This window comes from Dendropsophus ebraccatus, chromosome 9 (genome assembly GCF_027789765.1).
Source record: "Dendropsophus ebraccatus isolate aDenEbr1 chromosome 9, aDenEbr1.pat, whole genome shotgun sequence".
In the NCBI taxonomy this organism is placed as follows: Eukaryota; Metazoa; Chordata; class Amphibia; order Anura; family Hylidae; genus Dendropsophus; species Dendropsophus ebraccatus.
Window position 1 is genome coordinate 93112392 of NC_091462.1, and position 17251 is coordinate 93129642.

Genomic DNA, 17251 nt, shown 5'->3' on the forward strand with positions numbered 1-17251 from the left:
CACACATAGGCTTACACATGGGGGTTACACATTGGGGGCAGATTTATAGAGATTGGTGTTTCATGATTTATTCTTAGGGTGCCTTCACAGGTACCGGATCCACAGCGTATTTGATGCTGTGAGTTGCGTGTATGGGACCCATTTTATGTTATTCCTGCTGCATAAAAGGGACACTTTGAGGAAAACCTTTTTCTTTCAAATCAGCTGGTTTCAGAAAGTTATATAGATTTGTTATTTACTTCAATTTAAAAATCTCAAGTCTTCCCATACTTATCAGCTGCTGTATGTCCTGCAGGAAATGTTGTTTTCTTTTCAGTCTGATTTACTGCTGCTCCAGACAATTCCAGTCACGGACAGAGGTGGCAGCAGAGATCACTGTGTCAGGCTGAAAAGAAAACAACATTTCCTGCAGGACATACAGCAGCTGATAAGTACGAGAAGACTTGAGATTTGTAAATTAACGTAAATAACAAATCTATATCACTTTCTGAAACCAGCTGATTTGAAAGAAAAAGGTTTCCCTCAAAGTATCCTTTTTATGCAGCAGGAATCACATAAAATGGGAATAAACCATAATCAGTGTCTAAAAACATGCTGTGTCCGTCCGACTCCGATTGAAAGATGTTCCCTTACAGGCTGTACAGTCTCCCCTCCCTAATATACGCACTTCCCTCTTATACCATTGGTATTATACTCCATATGGCCTCTCCCTAATACATCCACAAGTCTCCTCCACATGTTGGAGATGTAAGCGACAGGTAGGAACGTTACTCCACATCTGGTGGACTTGTCACCTCATCCAACCGATTTGGGCCCAACTCTACACTAACATCCAGGAACTGCGTCACTTCCCTCCTATATGGGGCCCGGAGGTAGCACTACTGTCCCTACGGCTTGATACGCTGCCCCTGCCTCCCCTTACCATTGTTTGCCATGTTCTTACCTCTGCGAGATTAACGGTGGCGAGAAATTGGAAATCTGATACAGTTCCAGACATCAACCAGATAATAGTCTCAGTGCAACACAAGGACACGATGGAAACATTTCCAGCATTCAGAACAGATAGCTACAAGGGGGAATGCCTGGCCGCACCACGGGTGTTACCTTATCTATTATTGGACCTAAGGGCCTTGCTATTACACTTACCTGCAATTCTTCCCTCATTATCACCACCTTAAAGTATCGGCACTTTCTTCTATACATTAGTACTGTCTGGTTGACATGTTTTGGTTATTTTGGTTAGCCCTCCCTCCTACTTCTCCCTCCCTGCTCTCCCTTTCCCCTCCCCCCACATCCCCAATCCCCCTCCCCACTTCCACCCACCTTGTTTGTCCTCCCCCTATGGAACAGTGCTGTAATACTTACCTGTGTGCACATAAGGCATATGTTTCTATGTTACATGATATGATCTTGCCTTACACTAGTCGCACCACCACACTCTTATATTACGTGATTTCACATGTTATGAAGGTTATTTTATTGGTGGCATTATATTCTGTCTATGAATACTTTTACTGTACTACAACCCTATTTCTTGTATATTGGAAAATAAATAAAGAAAGTTTTACAAAAATAAATAAATGCTGTGTCCGGATCTCACCTGGGAATCAATGGGGAAATATGGAACGCCGTACACACGGCCAATATAGATCATGCAACGTCCTGGGATTGTAACAGTACAGATGTATTATTATTTGGGGTTTTCCCTCTGCATCTTTTTCATTACAATTCATGTGATTCTTCTCTCATGGGACGCAAGGATTTCTACTGACCACCTGGTGGAATAAATGGTATCACACACACACATGTTGTTTTCTATCTATAGAAATCTATGGCAGGGAAAAATGCCACTATTTCTTGTTATAACCACAAGGGAGAGTCACAGACTGTAGGAGGATGTAGATCATGGGTCTCAGGGGCGTAACTAGAAATGGCCGGGCCCCATAGCAAACTTTTGATTGGGGCCCCCACCCCCTCAATCGACCACTACGCCATCAACACACTCAGCTCTACACAGGTTCTGTACACCATATAAATTAAAGTACAGTTATATTAAGTCACTCACAGGGGACGTCTTCTCTGATCGGAGTTGTTTCCTTCATTTTCTTCTTCATCCTTCCTTGGCCATTAGAACTTCTCCGAGCCACGAATCCACAGAATCTGCCAGAGAAACATATTAGGCTCCTCACTATGGCACCATCCTCATCTCTATACAAACTGCACATCTGTATTGGCCCCTTTACCCCCTTGTTTAGTGGATAGCCCTGACACTATGTGATCCCCTTATAGTATATGCCCCTCTGTGTATTCCCCCTTACCGATGCCACCCTTGTTGGCCCCTTATAAATTACCCCCCGTGTTGTCCATCCCCCTTAAAGATGGTCCCCCATGTTGTCCCCCTATAGATGAACTCTCATTTGGTCCCCTTATAAATGCCCCCTCATGGTGTCGCCCTATAGATGGCCCCCTGTATTATCCCCCTATGTATACCTCCCTGTATAATCCACCATAGATTGGCACCCCTGTATTATCCCCCATAGATGGCCCCCTGTATATCCCCCATAGATGGCCCCCTGTATATCCCCCATAGATGCCCCCCTGTATATCCCCCATAGATGGCCCCCTGTATATTCCCAATAGATGTCCCCCCTGTATTATCCCCCATAGATGCCCCCCCTGTATATCCCCCATAGATGTCCCCCCTGTATATCCCCCATAGATGGCCCCCTGTATTATCCCCCTATATATACCCCCCTGTATATCCCCCATAGATGGCCCCCCTGTATATCCCCCATAGATTTCCCCCCTGTATATCCCCCATAGATTTCCCCCCTGTATATCCCCCATAGATGTCCCCCCTGTATATCCCCCATAGATGGCCCCCTGTATATCCCCCATAGATGTCCCCCCTGTATATCCCCCATAGATGTCCCCCCTGTATATCCCCCATAGATGTCCCCCCTGTATATTCCCCATAGATGTCCCCCCTGTATATTCCCCATAGATGGCCCCCTGTATATCCCCCATAGATGGCCCCCTGTATATCCCCCATAGATGTCCCCCCTGTATATCCCCCATAGATGGGCCCCCTGTATATCCCCCATAGATGCCCCCCCTGTATATCCCCCATAGATGGCCCATCTGTATATCCCTCATAGATGGCCCCCTGTATATACCCCATAGATGGCCCCACCCTGTATTATCCCCCTTTGCAAAGCAGATAGAAAATAAAAAAAAAACACAACTCACCTAACTCCCCCGTCGGCTGTCTTCTCCTCTTCTCCTCTTCTCCCGGGGGGGCGTCCTAGGGATTCCCAGGCAGCACAGGTGTCGGGCTCAGAGTGGCTCAGTGTCCGCCGGGGCAAGTACTTCCGGCGCAGGGTGCATCTCTAACAAGTGCTCCTGTGCCGGAGGTACAGGCTGGGGGCGTACGCTGAGCTCACCGGTACCTGTGCTGCCGGGACAGCAATACGGTGGCAAGGGGGGGGCAGCATCCCCGGAAGCACCGGTACCAGTGAGCTCAGAGTCCGCCCCTAGCCTGTGCACAGGAACGCTTGTTAGTGCTTGAAGTCCCTGCGCCAGAAGTACTTACCCTGGCCCCCGGCAGACGCCAAGCCACTCCGAGCCTGTCACCTGTGCTGCCTGGGAATCCCCGGGACACCCCTGGACCCAGGGGCGTAGCTAATGTCTCCTGGGCCCTGGTGCGAGAGGCCAACTTGCCCCCCCCCCCTCCTTTCACGACCAAGTGATGCTATTGGTGTGTGTGTGTGTATAAATATTATATATATATATATATATATATATATATATATATATATATACACAAAGACAGATATTACCAATAACACCAGCATATTGGAAGAGAAAGTATTATCACCGTACATATTACCGCCATACTGTTACCGACCAAATCCTGTATACTGAGACCAATATTACCAGTAATACCAGTATATAGGGAGGAAACATTACTGCCACACCACAACCATCACCACCATATTGTTACTGACCAAATCCAGTACACTAAATCACCTCATCCAGTCATATAGAGGTGGCCCCAGCTCTACACAGGTTCTATACACCATATACATTACAGTGCAGTTATATCAGGTGACTCACAGGGGACGTCTTCTCTGATCGGAGTTCTTTCCTTTTCATCTTCTCCATCCGTCCTGGGCCATTATGAGAACTTCCCCGAGCCACGAATCCACAGAATCTGCCAGACAGACATATTAGTCTCCTCACTCTGGCACCATCCTTATCTCTATACACACTGCACATCTGTACTGTCCCCTTTACACCCTCATTTAGTGGGTAGCCCTGACTCTATGTGACCCCCTAATAATATATGCCCCCCTCTGTGTATTCCCTCTCTCCCTAGGTTGCCCCCCCCAAAATAGATGGCCCCTCTCCCCCCATGTTGCCCTCCTTATAGATGGCCCCCTCTCCCCCCACCCTCCCTTATAGATGGCCTCCTCTCCCCCCACCCTCATAGATGCCCCCTCTTCCCCCCCACCCTCATAGATGCCCCCTCTCCCCCCCACCCTCATAGATGCTTCCTCTTCCCCCCATCGTCATAGATGCCCCCTCTCCCCCCCCCCTCATAGATGCCCTCTTCCCCCCCACCCTCATAGATGCCCCCTCTTCCCTCCCTCCATATAGATGCCCCCTCTTCCCCCCCACCCTCATAGATGGTCCCCTTTCCCCCCACCCTCATAGAAGCCCCCTCTTCCCCCCCACCCTCATAGATGCCCCCTCTTCCCCCCCACCCTCAAAGATGCCCCCCTCTCCCCCCCCACCCTCATAGATGCCCCCTGCTTCCCCCCACCCGCATAGATGCCCCCCTCCTTTCCCCCACCCTCATAGATGGCCCCCTCCTTCCCCCCACCCTCATAGATGGCCCCCTCCTTCCCCCCACCCTCATAGATGCCCCCCTCCTTCCCCCCACACTCATAGATGCCCCCCTCCTTCCCCCCACCCTCATAGATGCCCCCCTCCTTCCCCCCACCCTCATAGATGCCCCCTCTTTCCCCCCACCATCATAGATGCCCCCTCTTTCCCCCCAGCCTCATAGATGCCCCCCTCTTTACCCCCACCCTCATAGATGCCCCCTCCTTCCCCCCACCCTCATAGATGCCCCCCTCCTTCCCCCCACCCTCATAGATGCCCCCCTCCTTCCCCCCACCCTCATAGATGCCCCCCTCCTTCCCCCCACCCTGCAGGCTGATAAAAAAAAAAAAAAACTTAACTCACCTGACAACGCGCTCCCACGTTGATTCTCCTCCTGGTCTGTCCCCGGCTGCTGCGCGGCTGCCGGGGGTGTCGCGTCTTATCCCCGGCAGCGCGCATCCCAGAGCTCCCTGCGCGCCAGAACCGGAAGTCAGGGCCCAAGGCGCGCAGGGAGTTCTGGGATGCGCGCGCTGCCGGGGATAAGATGCGACACCCCCGGCTGCTGCGCGGCTGCCGGGGGTGTCGCATCTTATCCCCGGCAGCGCGCGCATCCCAGAACTCCCTGCGCGCCTTGGGCCCTGACTTCCGGTTCCGGCGCGCAGGGAGCTCTGGGATGCGCGCTGCCGGGGATAAGACGCGACACCCCCGGCAGCCGCGCAGCAGCCGGGGGAGCAGGACTCTTGTGACCGCAAGCAAAACAATGCTTGCGGTCACAAGAGTAATTGATCGGGAGGGCCCCGCGGGCCCCCCTTCGTGGCCACTGCCTTGACCCCAAACAGCTGTAGCACCCGGGAGGCCTGCTCGGCCGCCGGGTGCTACAGGCTATGTGAGCTCCGGGGGCCCGCGCCACGGGCCCCCGATACGGCGGGGCCCCGTAGCGGCCGCTACGGCTGCTACGGCGGTAGTTCCGCCACTGATGGGTCTCCAAACTGCGGCCCTCCAGCTGTTGCGAAACCACAACTCCCATCATGCCTGGACAGCTAAAGCTTTGGATTTGGCTGTCCAGGCATGATGGGAAATGTAGTTTTGCAACAGCTGGAGGGCCGCAGTTTGGAGACACATGATGTAGATAGTAGCAGCTGTCATTGCTGTCCGCACCTGTCTACCTAATAGGTCCTATGTCAGGTGCACCAAACTACCCCTGTTCGCTCAGGGACCTGTCGGGGTATAAACACCCTAATAAAGGCGACCCCTCCCCCGTTCTACCCCTCTCCAATGCCCTATGATCACTCTACCATTTATTCCCAACTGGTTCCATTCACCAGAAATAGTCAGGTGAGGCTGGCACAGTCGCCACCCTGGGTGTAATGTATGGCGAGCAGGCAGGGCCGTTTCTAGCTTTTCTGCTGCCTGAGGCAAAAAAATTAAATGGCGCCCCCTCCCATCAATCCATTAATTGTGTACTATCAGTAAATTAATTATTTTCTCATTGTGTATTATGATGGTCTGCAGAACCTCATCATACACCCCATCTGCTGCAGAACATCATAATACACCTCAGCTGCTGCAGAACATCATAATACACCTCAGCTGCTGCAGAACATCATAATGCACCTCAGCTGCTGCAGGACCTCATACTACACCTCAGCTGCTGCAGGACCTCATACTACACCCAATCTGCTGCAGGACCTCATACTACACCTCAGCTGCTGCAGGACCTCATACTACACCTCAGCTGCTGCAGGACCTCATACTACACCTCAGCTGCTGCAGGACCTCATACTACACCCAATCTGCTGCAGGACCTCATACTACACCTCAGCTGCTGCAGGACCTCATACTACACCTCAGCTGCTGCAGGACCTCATACTACACCCAATCTGCTGCAGGACCTCATACTACACCTCAGCTGCTGCAGGACCTCATACTACACCTCAGCTGCTGCAGGACCTCATACTACACCTCAGCTGCTGCAGGACCTCATCATACCCACCCCATCTGCTGCAGAACCTCATACTACACCTCAGCTGCTGCAGAACCTCATCATACACACCTCAGCTGCTGCAGAACCTCATCATACACACATCAGCTGCTGCAGAACCTCATACTACACCTCAGCTGCTGCAGATCATCATCCTACACCTCAGCTGCTGCAGAACATCATACTACACCTTAGCTTCTCAGGTGATATATAGCAGCAGATGTGGATATACATGTACACTAGGGGCCACCTCCAGCACTATGCCCCAGTGTACATATACAGTATATATCACCAGGGCCGTATTTGTCACTAGGCACCCGTGGTCCGGTGCCTAGGGCGGCGCCCCGGGGGGGGGCGGCACCCGCAGGGAACACTTTTTTTATTATTAAAAAAAAAAAAAAAAAAAAAACGTCCGTAGGCACCGGCCCACGGGTGCCTAGTCCGCGCCGGGGGGGGGGGGGGGGGGGGGGGGGGGGGTGTGACGGAGCGGCCGGGAGAAGGATGGGCAGGCAGGCTGGTTCCCTCCCCCCATGCAGCGCCGAGGTCCGAGGTCCGGGGTCCGGGGTGCAGGGCTGGTGTTGAGCTTCCGGCACACACAGTGTGACAGAGGCCGGAAGCTCCCAGCTGCAGCCCCGCGGTCCCGGATCTTCTCTCCTGCTCGGCGGCGCTCACGTGATGTGACGTCATCGCCTAGCAGGAGAGAAGATCCAGGAACGCGGGGCTGCAGCTGGGAGCTTCCGGCCTCTGTCACACTGTGTGTGCCGGAAGCTACACACAAGCCCTGCACTCCGGACCTCGGACCTCGGCGCTGCATGGGGGGAGGGAACCAGCCTGCCTGCCCATCCTGCTCCCGGCCGCCCCGTCTCCCCCCGGCCCCCCTGCAGCCTCTCCCCTGCCCCCCCAGCCTCTCCGCCTCTCACCTGCCCCCCCAGCCTCTCCCCTGCCCCCCAGCCTCTCCGCCTCTCACCTGCCCCCCCAGCCTCTCCCCTGCCCCCCAGCCTCTCCGCCTCTCCCCTGCCCCCCCCAGCCTCTCCGCCTCTCACCTGCCCCCCCCCCCAGCCTCTCCCCTGCCCCCCTGCAGCCTCTCCCCTGCCCCCCAGCCTCTCCGCCTCTCCCCTGCCCCCCCAGCCTCTCACCTGCCCCTCAGCCTCTCACCTGCCCCCCCAGCCTATCACCTGCCCCTCAGCCTCTCCGCCTCTCACCTGCCCCCCCAGCCTCTCACCTGCCCCTCAGCCTCTCACCTGCCCCCCAGCCTCTCACCTGCCCCCCAGCCTCTCACCTGCCCCCCAGCCCCCAGCCTCTCACCTGCCCCCCCAGCCTCTCACCTGCCCCCCAGCCTCTCACCTGCCCCCCAGCCTCTCCACCTAACCATCAGCCTCTCACCTGCCCCTCAGCCTCTCACCTGCCCCCCCAGCCTCTCACCTGCCCCCCAGCCTCTCACCTGCCCCCCCAGCCTCTCACCTGCCCCCCCAGCCTCTCACCTGCCCCTCAGCCTCTCACCTGCCCCCCCAGCCTCTCACCTGCCCCTCAGCCTCTCACCTGCCCCCCCAGCCTCTCCCCTGCCCCCCAGCCTCTCCCCTGCCCCCCCCAGCCTCTCCGCCTCTCCCCTGCCCCCCTGCAGCCTCTCCCCTGCCCCCCCAGCCTCTCCGCCTCTCACCTGCCCCCCCCCAGCCTCTCCCCTGCCTCTCCGCCTCTCCCCTGCCCCCCCAGCCTCTCACCTGCCCCTCAGCCTCTCACCTGCCCCCCCAGCCTATCACCTGCCCCTCAGCCTCTCCGCCTCTCACCTGCCCCTCAGCCTCTCACCTGCCCCCCCAGCCTATCACCTGCCCCTCAGCCTCTCCGCCTCTCACCTGCCCCCCCCAGCCTCTCACCTGCCCCTCAGCCTCTCACCTGCCCCCCAGCCTCTCACCTGCCCCCCAGCCTCTCACCTGCCCCCCAGCCTCTCACCTGCCCCCCCAGCCTCTCACCTGCCCCCCAGCCTCTCACCTGCCCCCGAGCCTCTCCACCTAACCATCAGCCTCTCACCTGCCCCCCCAGCCTCTCACCTGCCCCCCCAGCCTCTCACCTGCCCCTCAGCCTCTCACCTGCCCCTCAGCCTCTCACCTGCCCCCCCAGCCTCTCACCTGCCCCTCAGCCTCTCCCCTGCCCCCCTGCAGCCTCTCCCCTGCCCCCCAGCCTCTCCGCCTCTCCCCTGCCCCCCCAGCCTCTCACCTGCCCCTCAGCCTCTCACCTGCCCCCCCAGCCTCTCACCTGCCCCTCAGCCTCTCACCTGCCCCTCAGCCTCTCACCTGCCCCTCAGCCTCTCACCTGCCCCCCAGCCTCTCACCTGCCCCCCCAGCCTCTCACCTGCCCCTCAGCCTCTCCCCTGCCCCCCTGCAGCCTCTCCCCTGCCCCCCTGCAGCCTCTCCCCTACCCCCCCCAGCCTCTCCCCTGCCCCCCCCAGCCTCTCCCCTGCCCCCCCCAGCCTCTCCCCTGCCCCCCCAGCCTCTCCGCCTCTCACCTGCCCCTCAGCCTCTCACCTGCCCCCCAGCCTCTCCCCTGCCCCCCTGCAGCCCCTCCCCTGCCCCCCCAGCCTCTCCGCCTCTCACCTGCCCCCCAGCCTCTCCCCTGCCCCCCTGCAGCCTCTCCCCTGCCCCCCCAGCCTCTCCGCCTCTCACCTGCCCCCCAGCCTCTCCCCTGCCCCCCTGCAGCCTCTCCCCTGCCCCCCCAGCCTCTCCGCCTCTCACCTGCCCCCCCAGCCTCTCACCTGCCCCCCCAGCCTCTCACCTGCCCCTCAGCCTCTCACCTGCCCCCCAGCCTCTCACCTGCCCCCAGCCTCTCCCCTGCCCCCCCCAGCCTCTCCCCTGCCCCCCCCCCAGCCTTTCCCCTGCCCCCCCAGACTCTCCCCCTAACCCTCAGCCTCTCCCCTGGTCCCCAGCCTCTCCCCTGGTCCCCAGCCTCTCCCCCCTGCATTCTCAGCCTCTCCCCTGCCCCCAGCCTCTCTCCCCTGCATTCTCAGCTGCTCCCCAGCCTCCCAGCCCCTTCCCCTGACCCACAGCTTCTCCCTCTGACCCCAGCCTCTCCCCCTGAATCCCAGCTTCTTCCCTGCCCCCCTACCGCTCCCCCTGACCCCCAGCCTCTCCCCCTGAGCCCCAGCCCCCCCTGAACCCCAGCTTCTCCCCTGCCACCCTAGCTGCCCCTCCCTGCTGGTCCCCTGCCCCCCAGCTGCTCTCCCTTTCCCCCAGCTGCTCTCTCTTTCCCCCAGCTGCCTTCCTTCCCCAGTCACCCCCAGTTGCCTCCCTTCCTCAGTCACCCCTAGCTGCCTCCCTTCCCCTGTCACCCCCAGCTGCCCCCCTTCCCCAGTCCCCCTGTCGCCCCAGCTGCCTCCCTTTCCCAGTCACCCCCAGCTGCCTCCCTTTCCCAGCCCCTTTCCCGGTCCTAGGTGCATCATACACTGGATGCTTTGTGGCATATAAGAATACATAGATCTGTGGGGGCTTAGTGTGTGGAAGTGACCCCAGAACATCACTAATAGGGGATAGAACAACAACATCTCTCCCCCCCCCCCCCCTATTAGTGATGTTCTGGGGTCACTTCCCTACACTGAGCCCCCACAGATCTATGTATTCTGATCTCCCGCAACGCCTCCAGGACCCAACTACAACAGCTGTAGGCACTACAACTCCCAGAACAGTCTGCAGCCCTTAGGATATGCTGGGAGTTGTAGTGCCTGCAGCTGCTGTAGTTGGGTCCTAGGTGCATCATACACTGGATGCTTTGTGGCATATAAGTATACATAGATCTGTTGGGGCTCAGTGCAGGGAAGTGACCCCAGAACATCACTAATAAGATATTGGGGGAGATGTTTTTGTTCTATCCCCTATCAGTGATGTTCTGGGGTCACTTCCCTGCACTGAGCCCCCACAGATCTCTTTATTCTTATATGCCACAAAGCATTCAGTGTATAGGACCCAACTACAACAGCTGCAGGCACTACAACTCCCAGCATGTACTGACAGTCTGCAGCCCTCAGGATATGCTGGGAGTTGTAGTACAGTAGTACAATCCTATGATAACTGCGGCTGTAGACAGATGTATTGCTGGACCCTCAGGGCTGATGGTTGTCACCCACAGATTGCAGCCACCAGGAGACTCTGCACACAGTGATTTATTACAGGGTTGTCCTCTCAGAGACTACAACTCCCAGCATACCCTGAGAGCTGTATAAATGTAGGGATTTGTCACAGATACAGATGAATTCAGGAAAGGAGCGGGTCAGCATGTCGTGTCTCACTGGTTGTATATTGGTGGCTCCAGGTCCCCCAGTCCAACACTGGACAGAACCAGTCCCCCGGCCTCCTTCCTTCCTCCATCACGTCTGTTTGATGAGAACAGCGGGCATCAAGCAGAGCGGCACCCAAGTGCCAGGGTATATACCATGCATGTACAGTAACGGCGCGGCGGGGGGGGGGGGGGGGGGGTGGGGGGGGGCGCCTCTGCGTGCAAAGTGCCTAGGGCAGCATGAACTCTAAATACAGGCCTGTATATCACATGTGCTGCTATATACCACCACCTCCAGCACTATGTCCCAGTGTACATATACAGTATATATCACATGTGCTGCTATATACCACCACCTCCAGCACTATGCCCCAGTGTACATATACAGTATATATCACATGTGCTGCTATATACCACCACCTCCAGCACTATGCCCCAGTCTGTACACTATAGTAATGGAGGGGCTGGGGTCCAGCACAGGCAGGAGGAGGAGGAGCAGACACTGACAGGATATCACTTGCTGGAGGAGCCGAGTCTTGTGTTTGCTGCTGTTATTAGTCTGTTGTCACAAAGGCGGATTATGTGCTTTCTTCAGTGTGCACACTCTCCTATAAGCACACTGCACTGCCTGTAGCTCACACATCCACACAGAGCACCACACAGTTGTAATCCCAGAGCTACAGACCTGGCACATGGCTCCCTCCTGGGTTTGAGACCTGCTCCCCCACCCCCAATTGTCGGGACCCCCCTCCAGACCCTCCCCCTTCCTCCTTACAAACAATCACGACCCTCAGCCACCAGCCTCCCCCCTTTCCCTCGTTGTTATACTCACTAGTACTGGGGAGGAGGAGGGATCAGCATATGGAGCCGCTGTGGCCGGCTGTGCAGGCTCTTACCCAATCCTCAGGAAGACTGCCGGGTGACGTCACACATCAGAGAGAGGCAGCCCGGCAGTTCCTGGGGTGGGCTGCAGGGGGCGGCCAGGCACTCAGCACTGAGAGGGGTCGGGACTGCTGTCATACTAAAATGACAGTGGCAGAGAAGATTGTGCCGCCCCCTGCAGGAACATAGGAGCTGCCGCCTGAGGCAGAAGCCTCAGTCTGCCTCATGGCAGAAACGGGCCTGCGAGCAGGGGTAGTTTAGTGCACCTGACATAGGGCCTAATAGATACAATGGTGCTCACTACTATCTACATCCTCCTCCCCAATGTGTACTGGACGGGGATTAACGGACGGGGAATAAACATTTCCACAAGCTGCATAAGTGACATCACATATAAGGTTATTACCTGTGAGGAATCTAACCTGCTGCTATGTTCCTATAGGGCGGAGGACACTGATTACTAATCCACCTGCATTATATGTATGTGTGGCGCTGGATTTAAACTTTTTATTGTTATGCTAATGAGGTGGCTGGGTGCAGTGGTGGCGGTACTTTACCCCTCACAGCGGCCTGGAGATACGTCTCTGCTGGTGTTCAGTGAACCTGTCAAAAGGTTGGGGTTGAAAAAAGTAAGCAGAACCCGAACGATCTGGGTCTGATTCCCCGAAGCTGCATAAGTTGGATGCCGTTCTAGGGCTGCCAGGAAAACATGGATACAGTCTGTGGCTTTATCAATGTTTTCAAGTTAGATTACTCCCTAGGGCGGCATCAAACTTCTGCAGCTGCGGAGAATCAAACTCAGAACGATCAGGTTCTGCTTACGCTGTCGAATCCCAACATTATGACAGGTTCCCTCAACACTAGTCTCATTAGAGCGTCCGAGTAATTTGTTTTCCAGCCTGTTTGCCATAGGTGTCACTATAGGGAAATGCTTGTAAAAAAACAACTGTATGGGGGAAAGACACTAAAAACCCTTGGAAAAAAAATGCCCTAAATGACGCGGTCAAAAATGACGCAATAAAATAGTGAGTGAAGGAGGTGTACAAGGCTCAGCGCAGATTGTCTGCAGACCATTGCTGGAAATGTCACTCAGTGAAATGCAAGCGGGATGGAAATGGTAAATGTGCATAAGAACCTACAAGCAGCCATGTTATGGGACAGGCGGTGGAGGGACTGAGGGGGGTTGGGAGTTATAAGTATTTGGGAATACACATCACAAGCCAATTCTCACAGGTCCTGCCTGTAAATGTTGACCCACTTCTATGTCATTCTAGAGAGAAATTTAAACAGTGCTCCTCCCTTCCTTTATTGGTTGTGGAACGGGTTAAAGTTGTAAAAATAATGGTCCTGCCCCAATGTCTGTATGTCCTTCAGCATATATATGTTCCCTTATCTAAAACTTTCTTCTCAGAATTAGACTCTATTATTGTAAAATTCATTTGGGGCTCCTCTAGGTCCAAGCAGCAGACGGCCAAATTGCAGCGACCCAAACACAATGCTGGTATGGCCGAACCAACCATTTATCTGTACTACATGGCTGGACAGCTTACATTTCCGGGACCCTGGACTCAGGTGCAAACACCTGGATTCTCTGGAATATATTGACACGATTTTCTTGCGTCTGTGTCGCTGTAGTCCTTTCTACACTCCCCTACGACTCCTCGTGCCGCCTCTTACCTGCCCACAGAGGAGCTAGGAAGATATGGACGGCTGCCAGGTCCATTTTGGACTTTGGTGATGTCCCACTTAAATCCCCACTGTGGGGCAACTTAGCCCTTCTATACTTGGCTGCGAACACTTGAGGATGGGAACTACTTGGACCGCCATGGGGTACAATACATCTCGGATCTATATAGTGATGGGGTTGTGAAAGATTTTGCATCCATTAGGGATCCATTTGGTATTCCACACACACCCATATTTGTATAGGTTTCTGCAGTTACGCCGCTCTACACACTCCTTCCTTCTCCAAACACCGCACTTTCCTCATATCCTATAACTGGTATTATTAGATCCCAAGGCCCAGGAGGCCTAATATCCTCCATATACTCACATCTGACTGATGCTACTGTGGCTGGGACACCTCTGTCGGCTATGGATAGGTGGAAGTCGCTGATTCCTAGCCTGGATGATGACGTTGGTGAGGCCCTTCTGGAATCTCACAGCTTTGTTTCCCCCTTGCCATTAATAATAGGCTGATTCAGTTGTATATAGTTCATCAGGCATATCTGAAACCTGTCCAACTATGTCACATGGGGCGTATACTGACGCCTTCCTGCCCAAAATGTCATCACTCACCCACCGACTCTTGGCACATGATACGGGTCTTTATATTTTGACTCTTGGCACATGATACGGGTCTTTATATAAGACTTTATATTTTACTTGGAGCAGTGGATTTCCACTTCTTACCTACTGCCCGACCATTACCCGTTTTTGGGCAGAGGTGGTGCAGCTATTATATGAATACCAGTGGTGTGCTGGAGGAGGAGGACTGGCCTCATCACCTTCTCATCCTCCTACAAGGCTAGAAAAGCGATAGCCTTGTGATGGATGGATCCTAGACCACCCACTGTGGGTATGTGGAAGAACCTAAATAATAACATCGCACCGTATGAGGAGGTAGTTTATAAGCACAGATAATGCCCCAATAAACACCATAAGATTTGGGATGTGTCACCTCTGACCCCCCCCCCCCCCCCCGCCTGCCTCTTCTATTCCCTCCTCACAATAATAGGCTGACTCTGCGTCATGTGACTGACTGATACCTCTATTACCTGTTAGTGTTTGGGTAGCACTGCATAACGCTCGGTTCTGGGATACAGCTACCTGGAGTTAGTGGATATGTTAGTTAGCTATGCTGTGACAATACGCATCTCGGTAATTGCCTTACAATTTAGGCCATGTTGTCATTGTTTCTATATGTTTCTACATTGTTTCTGCTTTGATTACTTTCCTACTATTTGTCAATAAAACGAGGTAAAAAAAAAAGGATCTACAACCAGATCCATGTATGTTATTGCGTCCTAGTGTTGTTATTAGTTTTATAGGCAAATAGCTGAGATGTACAGAAGGACATTTCCTGCTCAGCACAGCAGCTCAGAGGTTATAGTGACTTGTATCAATGGGATTACAGGGTCACATCCCACCATGGACACAACTACATGGAGGAGGTATATAAGGAATCAGCCCACAAGCCGCACACTGATGGAACTATAACACAGGGCAATATCTGCCTGATTGGGGGATAATAATCCTGGGTAATAGGATGAGGATTCAGTCCCATCCAGTGTCATCAAGGTAACCTGACTGCTCTATACAATATAGCATCGCACTCTGCTTACTCTCTCTATTTCCTATTTCAGGGAGGACAGGACAACATCGAGGGTGAGTGTCTCCTGTCTATAATATCATCTTTGTAGATTTCATGTCTGACATCTCATCACATGTTACATCATAAGGTTAAAGGAGAAGGCCGGCATTTTATAAAATTCAGCAGCTGGCAGGGGGAAATTGATTACAAGTAGGAACTTACCTCTCCGGTGCCCATGGTGAGCGGCGGACCGGCATCAGGACTCTCACCGGGCTTCAGTATCTCCAGCGCTGATACAACACGGGGCGGCTGATGGAATGGTCACTCAGCCAGTCATTGAAGGGGGCGGGACACCACTCCAGTCATTGATTGGCTGAGCCGCCAGTCCATCAGCTGGGACAGGCCTTTTCCTCTGACATCATCACAATTCAGGGGAAAATGTTTCTCAGGTGGGTCCCGAGGCCGGTCCCACTGCTCACAGCGGGCACGGGGAGAGGTAAGTGCTGATGAATTTTAAAAAACGCCGGACTTCTCCTTTAAAAGACACACTGTATGCCGGAAGATCCGTAACAACCCTCAAAAGGGCAAAATTAAGTTATATTTAAAAAAATATATATTTTATATCACCTTACAATATAACAATATATAGAAAAGAACAGGGGGCAACTTGTTCTGCAAGAAACAAGCCGCCTTATTGTTATGGTGACAAAAATATTATGGAGTTCTGTCATTTAGAATGAAAAAAAAAAAAGTTTAACGTTTTCCATCTCCATTTTGTGTCTCTACAATATATAAAGCACGTCCCTAAATCTAAGGCAAATAGGGAAAATTATTATTGTTATTATTTTACCATTTTATATAACTTATTTAAAACTAACAATTTTCTTTTTTTCTTTTTTTTTTTACTTTAGAGGAAGAATCGGATTTCGGGTAAGTAAATCTTTACTGAAAATGTAAAACTTGTGTGACCCCGTAATTCCTCCCCTATAGACACCGATCATCACTGCAGGATTGCTGAGAGAACGTCTCTGAATAAACTGATGGTGTGAATGAGTCTCTAATGCGTGTTAGGTTTTCACTATCTTCTCTATTAAATCACTAACAGGAGCGAGGAGGACGAGGAGGACGTGGAGGACGAGGAGGATTGGACGTAAGTATCTCATATCACATAGACATGTTTGCAGGGGAGGGGTCTCGTTTTAAAGGGGAACTCAAGTAAAAAAATTTTTTAAACAAGCTGCTGTTAGAAAGTTATACAGATTTATATATTACTTCTATTTAAAACTCTCACGTTTTCCAGTACTCATCAGCTGCTGTATGTCCTGCAGGAAGTGGTGTATTCTTTCCAGTCTGACACAGTGCTCTCTGCTGCCACTTCTGTCTGTGTCAGGAAATGTCCAGAGCAGGGGAGGTTTTCTGTGGGGTTTTTCTACAGCTTAGGACATTGTCTTTCTCTTGATAAAGTTCTGCCAGAAAATTGATGTCATGGTGTGAATGAGTCTCTAATGTGTGTTAGGTTCTCACTATCTTCTCTATTCTATCACTAACAGGAGTGAGGAGGACATCAGCAAGGAGGACGAGGAGGACATGGAGGACGAGGAGGACGTGGAGGACGTGGAGGACAAGGAGGATGAGGAGGACAAGGAGGACATCAGCAAGGAGTACGAGGAGGACGAGGAGGACACAGATGATGATGAAGACTTTGAAGAGTAAGTATGTCATAGTTAAATATAATATAGTAATATAATTGTTGCATCAGTCACATAGACATGTCTGTGGGGGGGGGGAGATGAGTCCAACGCCCATAGAGTATGACGGCTCCATTCATTCTCTATGGGCATCGGACTCATCGTAGCAGCACGCATGCTGGGCTTCAGACAAGGATATCTCCGTATCGGGACCGGCTCCAGGAACGGGACTTGGCGAGA

General features: G+C 53.5%; 1 protein-coding gene across 4 annotated transcripts in view; it reads left to right on the top strand.

The window, feature by feature from the left end:
• The window catches only part of LOC138801256 (uncharacterized), a 28136-nt gene that overhangs the window by 901 nt on the left and 9984 nt on the right, over positions 1-17251 (top strand). For all 4 annotated transcript variants that reach the window (XM_069983865.1, XM_069983866.1, XM_069983869.1 and 1 more), the window contains exons 3-6: positions 15376-15397; positions 16235-16253; positions 16429-16473; positions 16874-17032. In XM_069983865.1, coding sequence (XP_069839966.1) covers positions 15376-15397; positions 16235-16253; positions 16429-16473; positions 16874-17032 — 245 coding nt within the window. The remainder of the gene's footprint in view (positions 1-15375; positions 15398-16234; positions 16254-16428; positions 16474-16873; positions 17033-17251) is intronic.